We start from the raw sequence: 20,629 nt of genomic DNA on the forward strand, positions 1-20,629 counted from the left end.
TGGGTATAATGATTCAAAAATCATTGGAAGATACAATGACAGTAAATGAAAATTCCCTATTGTTGAAGGTTAAAGAAATGTGTGAGCATTGGAATCCATTACATCTTTCTTGGTGGGGGAGAGTCCAAACCATCAAAATGATGATCTCACCTGTAGTTATTTACCAAATGAGTATGTTACCAGTTTATTTTCAGAGTTCTTTTTATAAAAAAATTAATGGGATTCTTACAAAATTCCTTAGGCTTGGTAAAACTTCTAGAATAGCCTTAGTATCTTTGCAAAAATCTCAATTGGTGGGAGGGGTAAATTTTCCAAATTTTTACAGATATCATCAAGCTTTTATTTTATATCAGAGTATGTATTGGATCCTTCCTGAACTCATGGAAAAACTACCTGATTGGTTGATTCTGGAAAGTCATCCTATGGCCCCACTTCATCTCAAAGACAAAAGATAAAGGGTGGAAATGTCCAATAAAAACCTGGTGACCTCAATCTTCATAAAAAGTCCTTTATTCATCCAGAAAATCAATGACCCGACATGTACATGTTTCGGCCCAAACGGCCTGCTTCAGGAGTCTCAAAGTTCTTCAGAATGAAAAATATCTTACAGAGGATTTCCTAATCATTCATTTTGTATTTGGCTCCATATAGGAAAATAGCTACTGAAAGAGAATACCGCTACAAAGTTGATTTATAGAAAAAGCAAATTCAACCACGTTACTCCTTTGCTTTTGAGTCTCCTTTGGCTCCCGGTTTATCTCAGAATCCAGTTTAAATGTTTATGTATTATTTTTAAAATTTTATATGGTATTTTTGTTCCTCTTGTTCCTCTTTTATGGAATGTTTATAGATTTTCATATGCGAGAGGTACTCATCGATTTAAACTTTCCCTCCCTTAAGAACATAAGAAGTTGCCTCTGCTGGGTCGACCAGAGGTCCATCGTGCCCAGCAGTCCGCACCCGCGGCGGCCCATCAGGCCCATGACCTGTAATGTGATCCTTCTCTAAGCCCTTTGATCCCTTTTATCCTTCTATCCATACTCTATCTAAAACCTATCTCTACCTCTATCTATATCCCTCAATCCCTTCTAGGAAAGGAATTCAAGGAGTCAAAAATTTTAGCCTTTCTTTGGCTCTTTCCAATCTTTCCATTACTCTTTAAAAACTTTTCTATTTGCTAAACATTTTGAAAACGAATCCTCTTGTATTTTAGTTTATATTTTAACTTATTGTTAACCGCATCGAGCTTCCTAAAACTAAACTAAACTAAACCTTAAGTTTGTATACCGCATCATCTCCACAGAAGTAGAGCTCGACACGGTTTACAGGAATTACAAAAGAAAGGAACTCCAATGGGAAGAAGAAGAGCTTGGTAAAAAGGGGAGAGAGAAGGGATTAAGTGTAGAGGAGAGGGAGGGAGTGGTTACATTTTAGAGAAAAGCCAAGTTTTTAAATGTTTTCTGAAGCGTTGGAGGGAGATCGCACTCCGTAGAGGGGCAGATAAGCTGTTCCACAGCTCGGTGATCTTGAAGAGAAGGGATGTTCCAAGTTTTCCTGTATGAGATATGCCTTTTAAAGAGGGGAATGATAGTATGAATTTTTGAGAGGATCTGGTGGAGTTAGGATTCGCGGAGAGCCAGGATAGTGGAAACAGGGGAGGAAGGATGCTATGTAGAGACTTGAAGGTTAGGCAGGCGCATTTGTAGTGGACCCTGAGGAGAACTGGGAGCCAGTGAAGCTTAGATAGAAGCGGGGAGACGTGGTCGAATTTGCTTTTTGCAAAAATTAATTTAGCCGTGGTATTCTGAATCCGCTGGAGTCTGAGAAGACTTTTCTTTGTTAGGCTTAAGTAGATGGAGTTGCAGTAATCCAGTCTAGATAGAATAATAGATTGAACGAGGACAGCGAAGTGTTGTTGGTGGAAGCAGGATCTGACTTTCCTTAGCATGTGAAGATTGAAAAAGCATTTTTTTACTAAGGAGTTGAGGTGATCGTTGAAGGACAGTGTAGAGTCAATGATGATTCCCAGAACTTTGCTTGAGTGCTCAAGCGGCAGTTTGATGCCTGAGGATACTGGGATGAGGGTGGGCAGCTGATCTAATTTTGGGCCTAGCCAAAGAAGTTTTGTTTTGGTCTCATTAAGTTTCATTTGAACGGTGAGAGCCCAGGATTGGAGGTTCGTTATACAAGAAGAGATGTTATCAGAGAGGTTGGTGAGGTTGGAGTCGGTCTCGAGGAGGACAAGAATGTCGTCGGCGTAGGTGTAGAGTGTCTCAAAGGGGGAAAGTTTGAGGAGTTTCAGGGAGGACATATATACGTTGAAAAGAATCGGGGATAGAGGTGAACCCTGAGGAACTCCGCAAATCGGAGGGGAGGATGAGGTACCGTTCATGTTAACGAAGTAGGAGCGAGAACGTAGGAATTTTGAGAACCAATCTAAGACTGTGGAGTTTATGCCAATTTCAGAAAGTTGGAGGATTAGTATGTCATGATGGACAATGTCGAAGGCTGCAGAAAGATCAAATTGAAGAAGGACAGCGAACTTGTTGCAAGAGTGAAGATGTTGGACTTTTGAAATTAAAGAGGCCAAAAGGGATTCAGTGCTAAAGTTGGGTCTGAAGCCATGTTGGTAGGGTAGTAGAATGGAGAATCTCTCAAGATAGGATGAGAGTTGGGTGGCTATGATGGACTCCAGCATCTTGGTCAGGAGAGGAATGTTAGCTATTGGGCGATAGCTGGACGATGTGGAGGGGTTTAGATCAGCTTTTTTCAAAAGAGGGGATAAGGCAATGTCTCCCATTTCTGCAGAAAATAGGCATGAGAGTAGAGCGGAATTTATAAGTTTGGTGAGAGATGAGATGGCTTGTGTGGGAATATTTTTGTATAAGTAGGAGGGGAAAGGATCCAAGGTGCAGTTGCAGGATTTTAACTTGAGGCAGAGTTTGGAGACCTGGGAATCGGAGAGGAGATCGAAGGTGGTCCAGGATCTATCGGCTGGGATATGGTTGGCATCGGTTAGATTGGGGTTGGGGGCGGCGAGCACCAGGGAGTTGTAAGAGGGTGTTGGAGGGAAGGAGCATCGTAAGGTGGTGACTTTCTCATTGAAGAATTTTGCTAGTTCATCGACAGATGGAGAGGAGAGGGGTGTGGCGGAATCGTGTTTGGAGGATATGGAACGCCAAATGTTGAACAGTGTGTTACTTTGGTTGTTGGATCTGGAGATTTTGTTACCGTAGTAGTTCTTCCTTGATTTTTTTAATTCAGTATTGTAGAGCTTGATATTCGCCCTCCAGGACTGTCTGTCGGTGGGGGATTTAGATTTTATCCATTTGCGTTCCAGTATTCGACATTTCTGTTTCAGATGTCTGTGGTATGGAAGGTACCAGGGGGCCTTGCGGGAGTAGGAGACGGTTTTAGTGGATAGTGGAGCAAGGGAGCGGTAGGTGGTTTCAGAGAGGGTGATCCAATTGAGCCAGTTGGATTCAGGGCTTGGAGGATTGGGAGTCTTTTTTCTTAGAACCTAGAACCTGTGAACTGGAACACCAGCAATCTGACTTCCTGATTGACATGGAAAGCTGAAACAACCTTTGGCAAAAAGGATGGAATTTGTTCCAGAACAGGTCGCTCGCAATTTTTTTTCAGAAGGTAATGGAATTGGGGGTGCGTGGTGGTGGTTCGAGGTGTGACATGAAAATGGGGAGGCAGAAAGCTCCTAGGAAATGGTCGGACCAAGGGACAGGTTCCCAGCGAGTGTCGTCAACCGAAGTTTTGTAATCGGTGAGGTCGAGGAAGGTGATGATGTCTAACATATGCCCCTTTTCATGGGTTGGGAAGTGAGCCGGGGGGGAGAAGCCTAAAGAGGTGAGGAAGTTATTGAGATCGATAACATCCTTGTTGGTGGTGTCGTTTATGTGAAGGTTAATATCTCCAATGATTAGTAGTCTTTGAAATTTGAGGAATGCATTAGTGATGGTCTCAAGGACGAGATCAGAGGATTTATTCCAGGGGGAGGGAGGACGATATAATAGAAGGATGCCCAGTGGGTGAGGATGGAGTTCATCATTGAAGGAGGCTAGCATGTATTCTAGGGAGGCGTGGCTGCCCTTTTCTAGCAGCTGGACGTCGAAGAATGATTTGTGAAGGAGTGCCAGGCCACCTCCTTTTCGATTAATTCTGGGGGAGAAGAGGCCTTCGTAACCGTGAGAACAAAGTTCGTTTTGAGAGAATATGTCGTCTTTTGTGATCCATGACTCAGTGATGAATAGGAATCCAGGGTTAAGATCTTCAAGAAGGTCCTTCAGGATTTGGGTTTTGTTGCATGCAGATCTGGCGTTGCAGTAGAGAGACGGTACTGGGGTGAGAGAGTCAGAGGCGTGGTTGGGAGGGTTGGCCGGGGAAATGGGCTTTAAGGAGGCGTGATTGATTCTTCGGGGAATTTTCTTGGAGGGATGACTTCTGGTGCGCAAAAGCGTGGGAATTATGGCACCAGGGCAGGTGGGACTGACAATAGTGGGGTTCAGTAAGTTAGGAGGGGGAGGTTTCAGGCAGAAGGAGATGTTGGAGGATGAGCAGAGAAGAAGAAGGATCCATGGGTGTGGTTTCATGGTGGGGTTTGGGAGAGCCTTTGGAGGAGTAAGAAGCGAGTGTAAACGGAAGGCTTGGTAGTAGGGCAGAGCCAGACAATTGGGCAGAATTGAAACAATTAAATATAATCTGATGAGACTTAGTAATTGGGTGGAGCTTATCAGTTGAGAGGAGTCTGGCGATCCTTAGCAGAGCAAAAGCAGTTGAATAAAATATGGAGGTTTTTAACAAACTTAAAAAACAGTTGAATAAAATATGGAGGTCTTAACAAACTTAGAGAAAGCAGGAAGAATAATCAGGTGGTCCATAGCAGGATTTAAACAATAGAATAGCAGAGCAATTATACAGTTGAATAGAAACTGAAGATCTTTGGCAAGTTTAATTACTAAATAGAAACTGGAGGGCCTTAGCCAGACTAAAACAAATTAAGTAGGAAATTGTCAGGATGGAGCTTGTCAATGAAGTCAGGATTGGCGGTTGAAGCGGCAAGAGCCTAGCCGGGCAGAGGAAGTAGGGACGCAGGAGATAAACAGCCCTGACAGCAGGGAGCTTTTTCTGTGATCCTGGTGGGCTAGAGAGGAGCAGGGCTCTAAGAGGGCCGGGGCAGATCCTCCTGCTTGAGCAGCACCGGGCGGAGGAAGGTGAGACAGAGATGGAGAGTGTGGCAGAAGAGCTGCTTTAGAAGGCAGAGCAGGTCACTAGGGTTTCGGGGGGCGGAGCAGGGCTCCCACGCGGCCCGAATCGCTGGTGCAGTAACAAGCGGCTCCCGATGGCAGAGGAGCTGCTTTAGAAGGCAGAGCAGGTCACTAGGGTTTCGGGGGGCGGAGCAGGGCTCCCACGCGGCCCGAATTGCTGGTGCAGTAACAAGCGGCTCCCGATGGCAGAGGAGCTGCTTTAGAAAGCAGAGCAGGTCACTAGGGTTTCGGGGGCGGAGCAGGGCTCCCACGCGGCCCAAATCACTGGTGCAGTAACAAGCCAGTTGAAGACCCGGTATATAAAGTTAAGTTTTAATTTAGTTTAAATATGATAAAAAAATGCTGAAACATCACTGACTGGAAAATGTGATGAAGCTAGAGCATGCTGTCAGCAAAGAACAATTATTTTTGTAAAGCAAAATATTTGGTTGTATGTTTTTATGGATTTTTTATTTTATGTTTTACCCTCTAATGCAGGCATATGCATTCTCAGCTATCAATGTTTCCCCCCCCAATTCATATATCCATTTAATATATCCACTTCTTATTCTAACCCAGTCATTGACGCGATAGTCCTCTGTCAGCGACCACACACTAAGTGGTATCAGGACAGTTTTACCTATGAGAGGATGGCTACAGCACTGTGAAAAATCCCCCCCCTAATTTCCCCTATTCTTATACGTATGTTACACTAAGGGCTCCTTTTATCAAGCCGCGCTAGTGGGGTTAACGCGTGTGAATTTTCATCACGCGTTAATCCCCGCACTGGCCAAAAACTACTGCTTGTTCAAGAGGAGGCGGTAGCGGCTAGTGCGTCCCACAATTTAACGCACGCTATTACGCGCGTTAAACCGTTAATGTGGCTTGATAAAAGGAGCCCTAAATGGATTATGATCTTTAAACAAAATGTAATATTAGACAAAGGAAACCTGAATAAACACATAACAGTTTTTACTAAAGCTTAGTATGCGCTAAATGCTGCATGTCCTATTTTATATCAATGGGTCATGTCCATGGCTAATATAATAAGTTTTATTAAAAAGGCCCCAAAAGTTATCCAACACCTATACCAACCATGTGTAAAAGTAACTGCTCCTAAACTTAATAACTGGTAGCACCACCTTTAACAGCAATAATTGCATCCAAACATTTCCTATAATTTAATATCAAAATTTCACACTGTTCAGGAGTCTTAGTCTACTCTTCTTCTGAGAACTACCGTACTTTAATTCAGACATATTTGTAGGTTTTTGCACATGAACTGCTTTTTTCAGGTCCTGCTTCAGCATCTCCATTAGATTCTGACATCTTTAACTAGACCAGTCCAAAACTTTAATTTTGTTTCTACTCAGTCATTCAGAAGTAGACTTGATTTTGTGTTTCGGATCATTGTCTTGAGGCATAACCCAATTATGCTTCAGCTTCAGCACATAGACAGATGAGTAGACATTCTGCTTGTCATTTTTCTGCTAAAGTGCAGAATCCATGGCTCCTTCCATAATGACAAGTTTTCTAACTCCTGAGGCAACAAAACATCACCATCACACTACTACCATGTTTGGCTGTTAGTACTGTGGAATGCTATATTTCTTTTAAGCCAGATATAATGGAACCTATGTTGTCCAGAGTTACACTTTTGACTCATCTGTCTATAGAACAGGCTTGGAATCATCCAAGTATGGTTTTGAAAATGTGAGATGAACAGTAATTGTAACTCTTGAATACTAGCAATTTCCATCTTGCTCTCTCCCATTTTTGCCCAGTCTCTTTTTTTTATTGTGGAATCATGAATACTTATCTTAGCTGAGGCTAGAGAGGCATTCAGTTCTTTGGACATTCTTCTGAGAAATTTCTTGGAGTAATTTTGGAAGCAAAGCACTCCTAGGAAGATTCACCACTGTTCCAAGTCTTCTACATTTGGAGACAATAAAAACATGAATTGCCACTGCTGGGTCAGACCAGTGGTCCATCGTGCCCAGCAGTTCGCTCACACGGCGACCCTTAGGTCAAAGACCAGTGCCCTAATTAAGTCTAGCCTTAGCTGCGTATATTCTGGTTCAGCAGGAACTTGTCTAACCTTGCCTTGAATCCCTGGAGGGTGCTTTCCCCTATAATAGTCTCCAGAAGAGCGATCCAGATTTTTACCACTTTCTGGGTGAAGAAGAACTTCCTTATGTTTGTACGAAATCTATCCCCTTTTAACTTTAGAGAGTACCCTCTCATTCTTTCTACCTTGGAGAGGGTAAACAATCTCTCTTTCTCTATTAAGTCTATTCCCTTCATTATCTTGAATGTTTCGATCATGTCCTCTCTCAGTCTCCTCTTTTCAAGGGAGAAGAGGCCCAGTTTATCTAGCCTCTCACTGTTCGCAACTCCTCCAGTCCCTTAACCATTTTTGTCACTCTTGTCTGGCTCTCATTGTGTTTCGGCGGAGTCCCACAGTTTTAGAAATCGCTTTGTAACCCTTTCCAGACTGATATATTTCAACAACTTTTTTCTCATCTCTTCTGGAATTTCCTTTGATAGAGGCAAAGGATGCTTGCAGAAGTTTTGTGGTGAATAGTTCAGCCTTATGGTAAGGCTAGATATATAGTGAGGTTTAGATTCAACAGGGCTGGCTGCAATCATACATGGCTTTATGTTCAGTCAACTGAATCTAGTTATCAATTAGGTTTGGTCAGTTGTTTGACTCAGTAACTAAGGGGGCAGTTACTTTTATCACATGGGTTCCCTTATACCTCTCCAGGTTCTTGATCCCCTATGTTCCTTCTAGAGAAAACTGAGATCTTCCCAATCTAACTCCCTCTTGTTGGCTCAACCTCATGAAAGGTGGCGAATGTTACGCCGATCTTCAAGAAAGGTTTGAGGGGAGATCCGTGAAACTACGGACCGATGAGTCTGACCTCGGTACTGGGAAAGATGGTAAAGTCGCTGATAAAGGATTGCATCATTGACCACATTGACAGACACGGGCTGATGAGGACCAGTCAGCACGGTTTTAGCAAAGGTAGATCGTGTTTGACGAACTTGCTGCACTTCTTTGAGGGAGTAAATAGACAGACAGAAAGGGCGACCCGGTTGACATTGTATATTTGGATTTTCAGAAGGCATTTGACAAGGTTCCGCATGAATGACTACTTCGGAAAATTGCAAGCCATGGAATCGAGGGTGAAATACTCACGTGGATTAAAAACTTGCTGCAGCATAGGAAACAGAGAGTGGGGGTAAATGGACAATACTCGGACTGGAAGAGCGTCACCAGTGGGGTGCCGCAGGGCTCGGTGCTTGGACCGTCCTCTTCAACATCTTTATAAATGATCTGGACATTGGAACAAGTAAGGTGATTAAATTTGCGGATGATACGAAGTTATTCAGAGTAGTGAGGACACAGGGGGATTGCGAAAATCTGCAACGTGACATAATCAGGCTTGAGGAATGGGCATCAACATGGCAGATGAGGTTCAATGTGGATAAGTGTAAAGTGATGCATGTAGGTACTTGGAGAGACCTCCCTGGAAAGAGACTTGGGAGTTCTGATCAACAAGTCGATGTAGCCATCCATGCAATGTGCGGCAGTGGCGAAAAGGGCGAACAGAATGCTAGGAATGATAAAGAAGGGGATCACGAACAGATCGGAGAAGGTTATCATGCCGCTGTACCGGGCCATGGTGTGCCCTCACCTGGAGAACTGCGCCCAGCATTGTTTGCCATACATGAAGAAGGACATGGTACTACTTGAAAGGGTCCAGAGAAGAGCGAATAAGATGGTTAAGGGGCTGGAGGAGTTGCCATACAGCGAAAGATTAGAGAAACTGGGCCTCTTCTCCTTAGAACAGAGAGGGGACATGATTGAAACATTCAAGGTACTGAAGGGAATAGACTTAGTAGATAAGGACAAGTTGTTCACCCTCTCCAAGGTAGGGAGAATGAGAGGGCACTCTCTAAAATTGAAAGGGGATAGATTCTGTATGAACATAAGGAAGTTCTTCTTCACCCAGAGATTGGTAGAAAACTGGAATGCTCTTCCGGAGTCTGTCATAGGGGAAAACACCCTCCAAGGATTCAAGACAAAGTTAGACAAGTTCCTGCTGAACCAAAACGTATGCAGGTAAGGCTAGTCTTAGTTAGGGCGTTGGTCCTTGACCAGAGGGCCACCGGGGAGCAGACTGCTGGGCACGATGGACCACTGGTTTGACCCAGCAGTGGCAATTCTTATGTTTTTGTTATCAATCTTCCACTTACTTTGCACAATGAGCCTTCACACTCAATTTTCTGTTCATCTCTTAAAGCCTTTCTTTCTTTCTTTTCCATGAAGCTTTTGGCTCCTAACACTATTATAGGCAACTTTAACCATTATTTACTTGATGTGCTTGCATGGGAGGCTTCTTCATTCACTTTTTCCCATCCCATTTTTTTTTCCTATCTACCAAAGGTGTTGACTTTTCACACCTTATTTTTTCTACCTATCCTGTTGTTGTTGTTTTTAATATTGTAAACCACACTGAAAGACTTGTCTCTGATGTGGTATATCAAAATTTTAATAAATCTGGGTGATATAAATCTGAGATGGCAGTTTATTACTTCATTTATTTAAAGGAAAAAGTTATCTGTTTATTCACGTTTCCTTTGTTTAATATATTTTGTTTAAAGATCAGAAACCATTCAGGGTAACATACAAGCAATAATGGGGGGAATTAGGATGGGGGAAAACTTTCATATCACTGAATACTATGCTGTATACCTTCTGAAACCTGAAATCATGGGTATAACTACTGTAGAATGTCTAAACCTCCCCTCTCCTTTCCATGGGCTAAGGACACTGTCATGATGGCCAACCTGAAGGGTGGAAGACCTGATCCAGGAATCAAACCCACGACATTCCGTGACATTATACAATGCTACCACAGAGCCAACTGTTCAGCTCTGGTTTCAGTGCATTTCAAATCAGAGTTACAGAAACAGTACAGGGAGCAATGACATTCTTAGCAGTCCAGCTGTTTCTTGCAGGAAGAATAGAGGGGACATTGAGAGAGCAGCAGGTGATGCTGAACAGCAAGAAGTTACTCACACATCACAAACTTCTTTTAAGATAGATGACAGTGGTTTAGTCTGCAATGGGAAAAAAAAGCCATATTATTCCTGTACTTTACATCAACAGAGCCTTTTGACTCCATCTTCAATAACTGTTCCCAATACTTTTCCCTTCATATTCTAATACTGCCCACTTATATGGTACAAATAAACTGTAACCCCTCCTTCTGCAGAACCGTATCAGTAATAGAGAGATCTCTAGTAGAATTCTCCTTCCCAGTAGTGCCAAATAGGACTCTAGCAATGCTTCTTCTCATAGCAGTGCCCTGTCAGCACCAGGGGGAACTCTAGCAACGTCTCTCTACTTTGCATTGTTTTATCAGTAACACCGAGGACTTGAGCAGTGTGTCTCCTCCCAGTTTTGCCTTGTCAATGCTAAAGAGGACCGAAGCATTTAGTCTTTCTATCAGTGTCCTATCAGTAGCAGAAAGAGCTCCAGCAGAACTGGTTTCTTCCCATACTTCTCTACTTTCTCTAGGCTATAAGCTCCAAAAATATGAAGAGAAAGACTATCTGAGCTTCCAGTTCCTGGAGCTCTAGTGCTTAGTAGGGATATGCATTGGTTTGAAATGACACAGGAAAAGTCAACATTTCCTGTGTCATTGACAAACGAGCAGAAAGAACTTGAAATTTTATGTTTTCATGTGCCGTCAGTAGTTGGCACTCTTTTCTGTGAATGTGGGCATGCACAAATCATTACACATATGCAAATAGTACACACATATGAGCACTATCGGAAAAGAGCAGAGTCTTAAACATCATCACTCTTGTGATGATATGGGCGAACAACTTGAACAAAAAGTATTTCCCTGTAACTTCATTGAGTGTCCCTTAGTCTTTGTAATTTTTGACGGAGTGAAAAATCGATCCACTTGTACAGTTTATACTTCACTCAGGATTTTGTAGACTTCAATCATATCTCCCCTCAGCCGTCTCTTTTCCAAGCTGAAGAGCCCTAACCTTTTTAGTCATTCCTCATACGAAAGGAGTTCCATCCCCTTTATCATCTTGGTCTCTCTTCTCAAGAAAGATTTAGTGGTGCTAGAAAAAGTTCAAAGAAGAGAGACCAAGATGATAAAGGGGATGGAACTCCTCTCGTATGAGGAAAGACTTAAAAGGTTAGGGCTCTTCAGCTAAACTAAACTAAACCTTAAGTTTATATACCGGGACAAATACAATAGGACTGAAGGCATTCAAAATACATTTTCTGGAGAAAAGACGGGGAAAAGGAAATGTATTAGCAAAAATCTATTATGTAGCAGCTCTTCAATAAAGAACATGAAGCAGCATTTTGCATAGATAAAAAAATCCACAAGGCCATGAGCTTCTAAAAGAGACAGCTGAGGGGAGATATGATTGAAATCTACAAAATCCTGAGTGGAGAACGGGTACAAGTCGATCGATTTTTCACTCCATCAAAAATTACAGACCAGGGGACACTCAAAGTTACAGGGAAATACTTTTAAAAAACCAATGGGAGGACATTATTTTTCACTCGGAGAATAGTTAAGCTCTGGAACACATTGCCAGAGGATGTGGTAAGAGCAGATAGTATAGCTGGTTTTAAGAAAAGTATGGACAATTTCCTGGAGGAAAAGTCCATAGTCTGTTATTGAAAAAGATATTGGGGGAAACACTGCTTGCCATGTATCGGTAGCATGGAATATTGCTACTCCTTGAGTTTTGGCCAGGTACTAATGACCTGGATTGGCCACCGTGAGAACAGGCTACTGGGCTTGATGGACCATTGGTCTGACCCAGTAAGGCTATTCTTATGTTCTTAAAATTAACATTCCCAGAAATGACACAGGAAACAATAAAAAAACAAAACTTTTCTAGATGCAAACCCCAACTGCTTAGCATTTGTCCTTAGCAACCTCAAGATGAAAGCTATTAAGGACAATTTTATCCCTGCCTCCGTCCATGGAAAGTTACCACATAAAGGATGGAGATTACCTGGTTCAAATCAATGAGCTGTGGATAAGCTCCCATCATCTGTATGGCAACCTTCACAATATCTTTTGTGGGTGGCATGTTCTCCCCTGGAAGACACTGAGTGCTGCTGGATCATCTGCCTGAGAAGAGAAGACAAGATACTTTTAAACATCTGAGGAATACGGCAGAAAGGATAACATACAGATAAGAGAAAAAAATTCCTTCCTGAGCCTATAAAAAGTAAATTCCTGGGCTGATTCTTAATTCAAGGGACTCTTTTACCAAACCGTTAAGTACTAACAGTGCTTACTGCGGCTTAAAATGGGATCCTGCTTAAGTTGCAAAAATGTTATTATAAAAAGTGTATACTGGATAAGAATCTTAACCTTGCAGACTCATGAGTGGCTAAATGAAAAAGCCTCAGCCCCACCACTCCACCGCTGTAATATCTTGTTACTGCGGGAAAAAATTACGTGGTGCAATCATCACTGGCTATTTCATTCATTTATAAGTGCTTTTTGTTTAAATAGGATGTTTAAATAAATAATTTATTAGGTAATAGTAAGAAATACTGAGGTTCAGTGTACTTATCTTATGCCAGCTAAACCCTGGGAACATGACCCGACATGTTTCGCACCGTCTGTGCTGTATCAAGGGTCCCCCTAAAATAGTAACAGGAAGGTGACATTAGTGCTTATTCTATAACATCACCCTACCCGCTAAGTTTTATAAGTAATTACTACCCAACTTTAAAATCCAAGTGTCTTACCGGGTTGCCTATGTCATCCGACTCTGTCTATATTTGTAAAAGAGCAAGATGGCGTCGGCGTATACACCGGTGTTTATATAGTGTCCTACCATTCGTGCCAGTAACTCCTCCCCCTAAGTCCTATTGGTCAGAATTGGTCAAAACAATCTAACCCGTATACGGGTTAGATTGACCGAACACAAATCTCAGATTTTGAATAAGGTTGAAAAAGCCCCTTTGGTTGACCACTGGCTGGTTCATAACCATAAAGTTGAGGACATGAGATGGAGGATTATTGAGAAGGTTGTGGGGAGGGATGGTGGGAAAGATTTAATTAAGTTGAATGAACGAGAGCAGAGAAACATCTTTTTTCTTAATACAGTCGAACCTTATGGACTTAATTGTGAGTTGGAGTGGGTTTCATTGTTTTGATAGATTCTGACCAATAGGGCTCCATTGTTTTGACCGATTCTGACCAGTAGGACTTAGGGGGAGGAGTTACTGGCACAAATGGGAGGACACTATATAAACACCGGTGTACACGCCGACGCCATCTTGCTCTTTTACAAACATAGACAGAGTCGGATGACATAGGCAACCCGGTAAGACACTTGGATTTAAAAGTTGGGTAGTAATTACTTATAAAACTTAGCGGGTGGGGTGATGTTATAGAATAAGCACTGATGTCACCTTCCTGTTACTATTTTAGATGGTGCGAAACATGTCAGGTCATGTTCCCAGGGTTTAGCTGGCATAAGATAAGTACATTGAACCTCAGTATGTTATGTTATGTTATGTTATTTATTTCTTATATACCGCTAAATCCGTTAAGTTCTAAGCGGTTTACAGAGAAATATACATTAAATATACAATAAAGGATACACTAAAATAAGATAAATAAATAAAGAATGGGTACTTTGAAATTCCCTTACTGTCCCGAAGGCTCACAATCTAACTATCTTACTATTACCTAATAAATTATTTATTTAAACATCCTATTTAAACAAAAAGCACTTATAAATGAATGAAATAGCCAGTGATGATTGCACCACGTAATTTCTTCCTGCAGTAACAAGATATTACAGCGGTGGAGTGGTGGGGCTGAGGCTTTTTCATTTATCCACTCATGAGTCTGCAAGGTTAAGATTCTTACCAGTATACACTTTTTATAATAGTTCTGGACTTATACTGAAATAAGGACTACTGAAACTAGTGCCATAGTTCTAGTGAGCTTTAAGTTGCAAAAATGAGCATGCTACCCGCACGTTAAAAAATATCTGAGGTCCAGAGAATGGGCATTTCTGTGCTAAAGAGTGCTTTGGTATTACCGTGTGATGATTAGCCCAGGATTAGAGGTTGCGGTAAGAGCGGATAGCGTAGCTGGTTTGAAAAAAAAGGTTTGAACAAATTTCTGGAGGAAAAGTCCATAGTTTGTTATTGGGACAGACATGGGCAAATGGAGGTTAACTTATAAATGAAACATATTTTAAAAATGCTGATATGCATGGGCTTTTTTGTCAATTGGAAGAAATTTAAACTATATACAAACATGGTGCAGAATCTATAAACTATTAGAGTTTATTCATACTGCAGAATCTATATACCACAAGAAAACTTTGGAGCTGGAATATAGGTTACTGGTGAGATCCCCACCACCTCAAGAATTATGCTCATTTCCAGAGCCCACAATATAGCAGCATTTCTGAAGCTGGTCATGGATTACTCTCTAGCTAGTCTGGTTTTCAGAATATTCACAAGATAGTGCATAGAAATCTCTTTCCTATACATTCACTATAGATATTCTGAAAACTGAGTGGTACTGTAGGAATGGACTAAGAAACAATGAGCTATTTTGTGATGTCCGAAATAAAAAAATAATACCTATGATGAAGGGTCCTCAGTTTCCTCTACCATCTTGAGATAAAAGAGTTCTAAGGGGACAAATACAATAGGACTGAAGGCATTCAAAATACATTTTCTGGAGAAAAGACGGGGAAAAGGGAATGTATTAGCAAAAATCTATTATGTAGCAGCTCTTCAATAAAGAACATGAAGCAGCATTTTGCATAGATAAAAAAATCCACAAGGCCATGAAATAATAGAGGGAGGCTCAGAGGAACATGAGAAAAAAATTATTTTTACTGAGTCACTACTGAATCTCTGGAACTACCCATCAGCAAATATGGAAGAAACAAACAGAATGAATTCAAGTGTCCTTGGGACAGATAAAGAAGGCAATGATAAGGGCAGGGCAGGAAAGAGAAATGTCTGCAGTGATACAGGAGGCTGGGGCAATGGAGCAAGCCAAAAAATCCTTACTGAATGCCAATATTATGTTTGTATGAATCATTAATTTAGAATCTATTAATGATTTCCTACATTTCTCTTGTATTGCACACAAAAGATTATAATGTAATATACTGCTCTTAAGTGCATTACTAGATATTATATCGTAGCAGGTAAATGAAACAAAAGGGGTCTCTGAGATTCTCAGTTATTGAGATGGGATTAAACTATTTTCTAAAATGGAACCATCATGTAATGTGAATGTTTCTCTCTCCACCCCCACTCTCCTGTGGATGCTTCTCTTCCAATCCCCCCTCCTGTGGATGCTTCTATCTCTCCAACCCTACTCCCACAGGTGTTTTACTCTCTCCACCCTCACTTCCCAAGGGTGCTTCAAACTCTCTCTCTCCAATTCCCCCTCCTGTAAATGATTCTCTTTCTCCGTACAATTAAGTTTAAGTTTATTAGGATTTTATATACCGCCTATCAAGGTTATCTAAGCGGTTTTACAATCAGGTACTCAAGCATTTTTCCCTCTCTGTCCCAGTGGGCTCACAATCTATCTAACATACCTGGGGCTATGGAGGATTAAGTGACTTGCCCAGGGTCACAAGGAGCAGCGCGGGGTTTGAACCCACAACCCCAGGGTGCTGAGGCTGTAGATCCAACCACTGCGCCACACACTTCCAGTGGGACCTTCTTTCTCCCTCCCTCTTCCAATTCCTCTTCTCGTGGGCGCTTCTCTCTCTCCTTCCAACCCCACTTCCCGTGGCTGCTTCTCTCTCTCTCCAACCCTCCCTCGGGTGGCTCTCTCTCCAAACACCCCTTCTTCCGCTGCGTCTCTCCAACCTTCCCTTGGGTTCTTCTCTTTCCAAACCCCCTTCGGGTGCTTCTCTGTCCAAACCCCCTCCCTCAGATGCTTCTTGCTCCAAACCCCCTCCTTCAAGTGCTTCTCTCTTGCCAACCCCCCACCCTGCATGTGTTCTGTTTCTCTCTTTAACCCCATTCCTGAGGGTGTTTTATCTCTCCCCTCCAACAATCTTCTACAGGTGCTTTTCTCTCTCTCTCCAACCCCTCCCCATGGGAGCTTCTCTCTTTCTTCAAGCCCCAAATCCTGCAGATGCTTCTCTCTCTTTCCAATCCCCCTCCTTCTATGGATGCTTCTTTCTCTCTCCAACCCTCCTCCCATGAGAGTTTATATCTCTCTTTCCAACCCACTCCTGTGGGAGCTTCTCTCTCTTTCCAAACCCCCTCCTCCCATGGGTGCTCCACCTTTTTCTCTCCAAACTCCCTTCCGCGGATGTTTCTCCGTCTCCAAGCCCCTCTCCTGCAGATGCTCTCTCTCCCCCCCCATTCCCCCTCCCATGGGTGTTTCTTTCTCTCTCCCCTCCTGCAGGTGTTTCTCTCTCCCCTCCTGCAGGTGTTTCTCTCTCCCCCTTATTCCCCCATCTGCAGGTGCTTCTCTCTCTCTTTCTCCCCAATTCTGCCTACCGTGGGTGCTTCTCTCTTTCTCTCCCCAATACCCTCTTAAGCGGGTACTTCTCTCTCCACCACTCTCCTTCTCTCATGGGTGCTTCTCTTTCTCCCTCCCCAATTCCCTCTCCTGCAGATGCTTCATTCTCTCTACCCCCAATTCCCCCTCCCATGGGTGCTTCTCTCTCTCTGCCCCCAATTCCCCCTCCTGTGGGTGCTTCTCTCCCCCCCATATTCCGCCTCCAGATGGTGCTTCTCTCTCTCGACCCCATTTCCCCTCCCATGGGTGCTTCTCTCTCTCTACCCCCATTCACCCCTCCCACGAGTGCTTCTCTCTCTCTCTACCCCCAATTCCCCCCTCCCGCAGGTGCTTCTCTCTCTCTCTACTCCCAATTCCCCCTCCCGCAGGTCCTTCTCTCTCTCCTTTCCAATTTCCCCTCCAGCCGGCGCTTCTCTCTCTCCCTCCCAATTCTCCCTCCGCAGGTGCTTCTCTCGCTCTATCCCCCCTCCAACTGCCCCTCCCGCAGGTACTTCTCTCTGCCCCAATTCTTCCTCCCACGGGTGCTTCTCTTTCTCTCTACCCCCAATTCCGCCTCCAGATGGTGCTTCTCTCTCTCTACCCCATTTCCCCTCCCATGGGTGCTTCTCTCTCTCTACCCCCATTCACCCCTCCCACGAGTGCTTCTCTCTCTCTCTACCCCCAATTCCCCCCTCCCGCAGGTGCTTCTCTCTCTCTCTACCCCCAATTCCCCCTCCCGCAGGTCCTTCTCTCTCTCCCTTCCAATTTCCCCTCCAGCAGGCGCTTCTCTCTCTCCCTCCCAATTCCCCCTCCGCAGGTGCTTCTCTCTCTATATCCCCCCTCCAACTGCCCCTCCCGCGGGTACTTCTCTCTGCCCCAATTCTTCCTCCCACGGGTGCTTCTCTCTGCCCCCCCCATTCACCCTCCCACGGTTGCTTCTTGCCCTCCAATCCCCCCTCCTACAGGTGCTTCTCTCTCTACCCCCAATTCCCCCTCCTGTGGGTGCTTCTCTTTCTCTCTACCCCCAATTCCCCCTCTCGCGGGTGCTTCTCTCCCTCTACCCCTCCCTAATTCTCTGTCCTGTGGGTGCTTCGTTCCCTCCCAATTCCCTCTCCCGTGGGTGCTTCTCTCTCTCTATCCCCCCTCCAATTCCCCCTCCCGCGGGTGCTTCTCTCTCTCTATCCCCCCTCCAAATCCCCCTCCCGCGGGTGCTTCTCTCTCTCTCTCTCTATCCCGCCTCCAATTCCCCCTCCCTCTGGTGCTTCTCTCTCACTCTCTCTCTTCCCCCAATTCACCCTCCCGCGGGTGCTTCTCTCTCCCCCCAATTCACCCTCCTGCGGGTGCTTCTTCCCCCCATCCCCCATCCCATGGGTGCTTCTCTCTCTACCAATTCTCCCTTCTGTGGGTGCTTCTCTCTCTCTATCCCCACTCCAGTTCCTCCTCCCATGGGTGCTTCTCTCTCTCTCTACCCCTCCCCAATTCTCTGTCCTGTGGGTGCTTCTTTCCCTCCCAATTCCCTCTCCCATGGGTGCTTCTCTCTCTCCCTCCCAATTCCCCCTCCCGCAGGTGCTTCTGTCTCTTTATCATCCTCCAATTCCACCTCCCGTGGGTGCTACTCTCTCTTTATCCCCCTCCAATTCTCCCCCTCCCACGGGTCCTTCTCTCTCACTCTCTCTCTCCCCCAATTCACCCTCCCGCGGGTGATTCTCTCTCCCACTAATTCACCATCCCACGGGTGCTTCTTCCCCCATCCCCCTTCTCCCATGGGCGCTTCTCTCTCTACCAATTCTCCCTCCTGTGCATGCTTTTCTCTCTCTATCCCCACTCCAGTTCCTCCTCCCGCTGGTGCTTCTCTCCCCCCCATTCACCCTCCCACAGGTGCTTCTTCCCCCATTCCCCTTCCCACAGGTGCTTCTCTCTCGACCCCTAATTCCCCCTCCTGTGGGTACTTCTCTCTTGCTATCCCCAATTCTCCCTCCTGTGGGTGCTTCTCTCTCTACCCCCAATTCCCCCTCCCATGGGTGCTTCTCTCTCTCTATCCCCAATTCCCCCTCCAGTGGGTGCTTCTCTCTCTACCCCCAATTCCCTCTCCAGTGGTTGCATCTCTCTCTCTACCCCCAATTCCCTCTCCCGTGGGTGCTTCTTTCTCTCTACCCCAATTCCCCCTCCCACGGGTGCTTCTCTCTCTCCCCAAATTCCCTCTCCCACGGGTGCTTCTCTCTCTCTACCCCTCCCCAATTCCCTCTCCCATGGGTGCTTCTCTCTCTCTACCCCTCCCCAATTCCCTCTCCCATGGGTGCTTCTCTCTCTCTCTACCCCTCCCCAATTCCCTCTCTCATGGGTGCTTCTCTCCCTCCCAATACCATCTCCCAAGGGTGCTTCTCTCTCTCCCTCCCAATTCACCCTCCCACAGGTGCTTCTCTCTCTCTCCCCCCCCCCCTTTTGCGAGTGTTTCTCTCTCTCTCCCCTCCAATTCCCCCTCCCGCAGGTGCTTCTCTCTCTCTCTCTCCACCCCTATTCCCCCTCCCGCAGGTGCTTCTGCTCCCCATCTCCCTTACCACGGGTGCTTCTCTCTCTACCCCCAACTCCCCCTCCTGTGGATGCTTCTCTCTCTACCCCCAATTCCCCCTCCTGTTGGTGCTTCTCTCTTGCTACCCCCCCAATTCCCCCTCCTATGGATGCTTCTCTCTCGCTACCCGTCAATTCCCCCTCCTGTGGATGCTTCTCGCTCGCTATCCCCAATTCTCCCTCCAGTGGGTACTTTTATCTCTACCCCCAATTCCCTCTCCCTTGGGTGCTTCTCTCTCTCTACCCCCAATTCCCTCTCCCGTGGGTGCTTCTTTCTCTCTCCCCAAATTCCCTCTCCCACGGGTGCTTCTTTCTCTCTCCCCAAATTCCCTCTCCCACGGGTGCTTCTCTCTCTCTCTACTCCTCCCCAATTCCCTCTCCCACGGGTGCTTCTCTCTCTCTACCCCTCCCTAATTCCCTCTCCCACGGGTGCTTCTCTCTCTTTACCCCTCCCCAATTCCCTCTCTTATGGGTGTTTCGCTCCCTCCCAATACTCTCTCCCACGGGTGCTTCTCTTTCTCCCTCCCAATTCCCCCTCCTGCGGGTGCTTCTCTCTCCCCCCCCCATTCCCCCTTTCGTGGGTGCTTCTCTCTCTCCCCCCCAATTCCCCCTCCCGCAGGTGCTTCTATCTCTCTTCCCCCCCCCCAATTCCCCTCCCGCAGGTGCTTATTCCCCCCATCTCCCCTACCACGGGTGCTTCTCTCTGAGACATCGGAGGTGACTAGCGGAGTGCCGCAGGGCTCGGTCCTGGGACCAACCCTTTTTAACATATTCATAAGGGACTTGACCCGAGGGCTTCAGGGAAAAGTAGCACTGTTTGCCGACGACGCCAAACTGTGTAATATAGTAGGTGAAAGCGATCTCACGGATGGTATGGCGCAGGATCTGATCAAGTTGGAAAACTGGTCCTCAACATGGCAGCTGGGCTTCAACGCAAAGAAGTGTAAGGTAATGCATCTCGGTAGCAGAAATCCATGCAGAACATACACCTTGAATGGAGAAACACTAGCTACGACCTCAGAAGAACGGGGCTTGGGAGTAATCATCAGTGCAGACATGAAGGCTGCCAAACAAGTAGAGAAGGCCTCATCCAAGGCAAGGCGGATGATGGGATGTATCAATAGAAGCTTTGTCAGCCGTAAACCTGAAGTCATAATGCCACTGTACAGAACCATGGTGAGACCTCATCTGGAGTACTGTGTGCAATTCTGGAGGCCACATTACCGTAAA

General features: G+C 45.1%; 1 protein-coding gene across 2 annotated transcripts in view; it reads right to left on the reverse strand.

The window, feature by feature from the left end:
* Nucleotides 1-20,629, reverse strand: part of ELMO3 (engulfment and cell motility 3) — a 298,038-nt gene that overhangs the window by 268,679 nt on the left and 8,730 nt on the right. The window contains exons 1-4 of one of the 2 annotated variants that reach the window (XM_033940765.1): nucleotides 13,075-13,114; nucleotides 12,897-12,967; nucleotides 12,327-12,445; nucleotides 10,348-10,388 (exon numbers count right to left, since the gene is read on the reverse strand). In XM_033940765.1, coding sequence (XP_033796656.1) covers nucleotides 10,348-10,388; nucleotides 12,327-12,404 — 119 coding nt within the window. In that variant the 5' untranslated portion in view covers nucleotides 12,405-12,445; nucleotides 12,897-12,967; nucleotides 13,075-13,114. Of the gene's footprint in view, nucleotides 1-10,347; nucleotides 10,389-12,326; nucleotides 12,446-12,896; nucleotides 12,968-13,074; nucleotides 13,115-20,629 lie in introns of those variants that run through there. The other variant, XM_033940764.1, reaches the window with a different exon arrangement.

This window comes from Geotrypetes seraphini, chromosome 4 (genome assembly GCF_902459505.1).
Source record: "Geotrypetes seraphini chromosome 4, aGeoSer1.1, whole genome shotgun sequence".
NCBI lineage: Eukaryota > Metazoa > Chordata > Amphibia > Gymnophiona > Dermophiidae > Geotrypetes > Geotrypetes seraphini.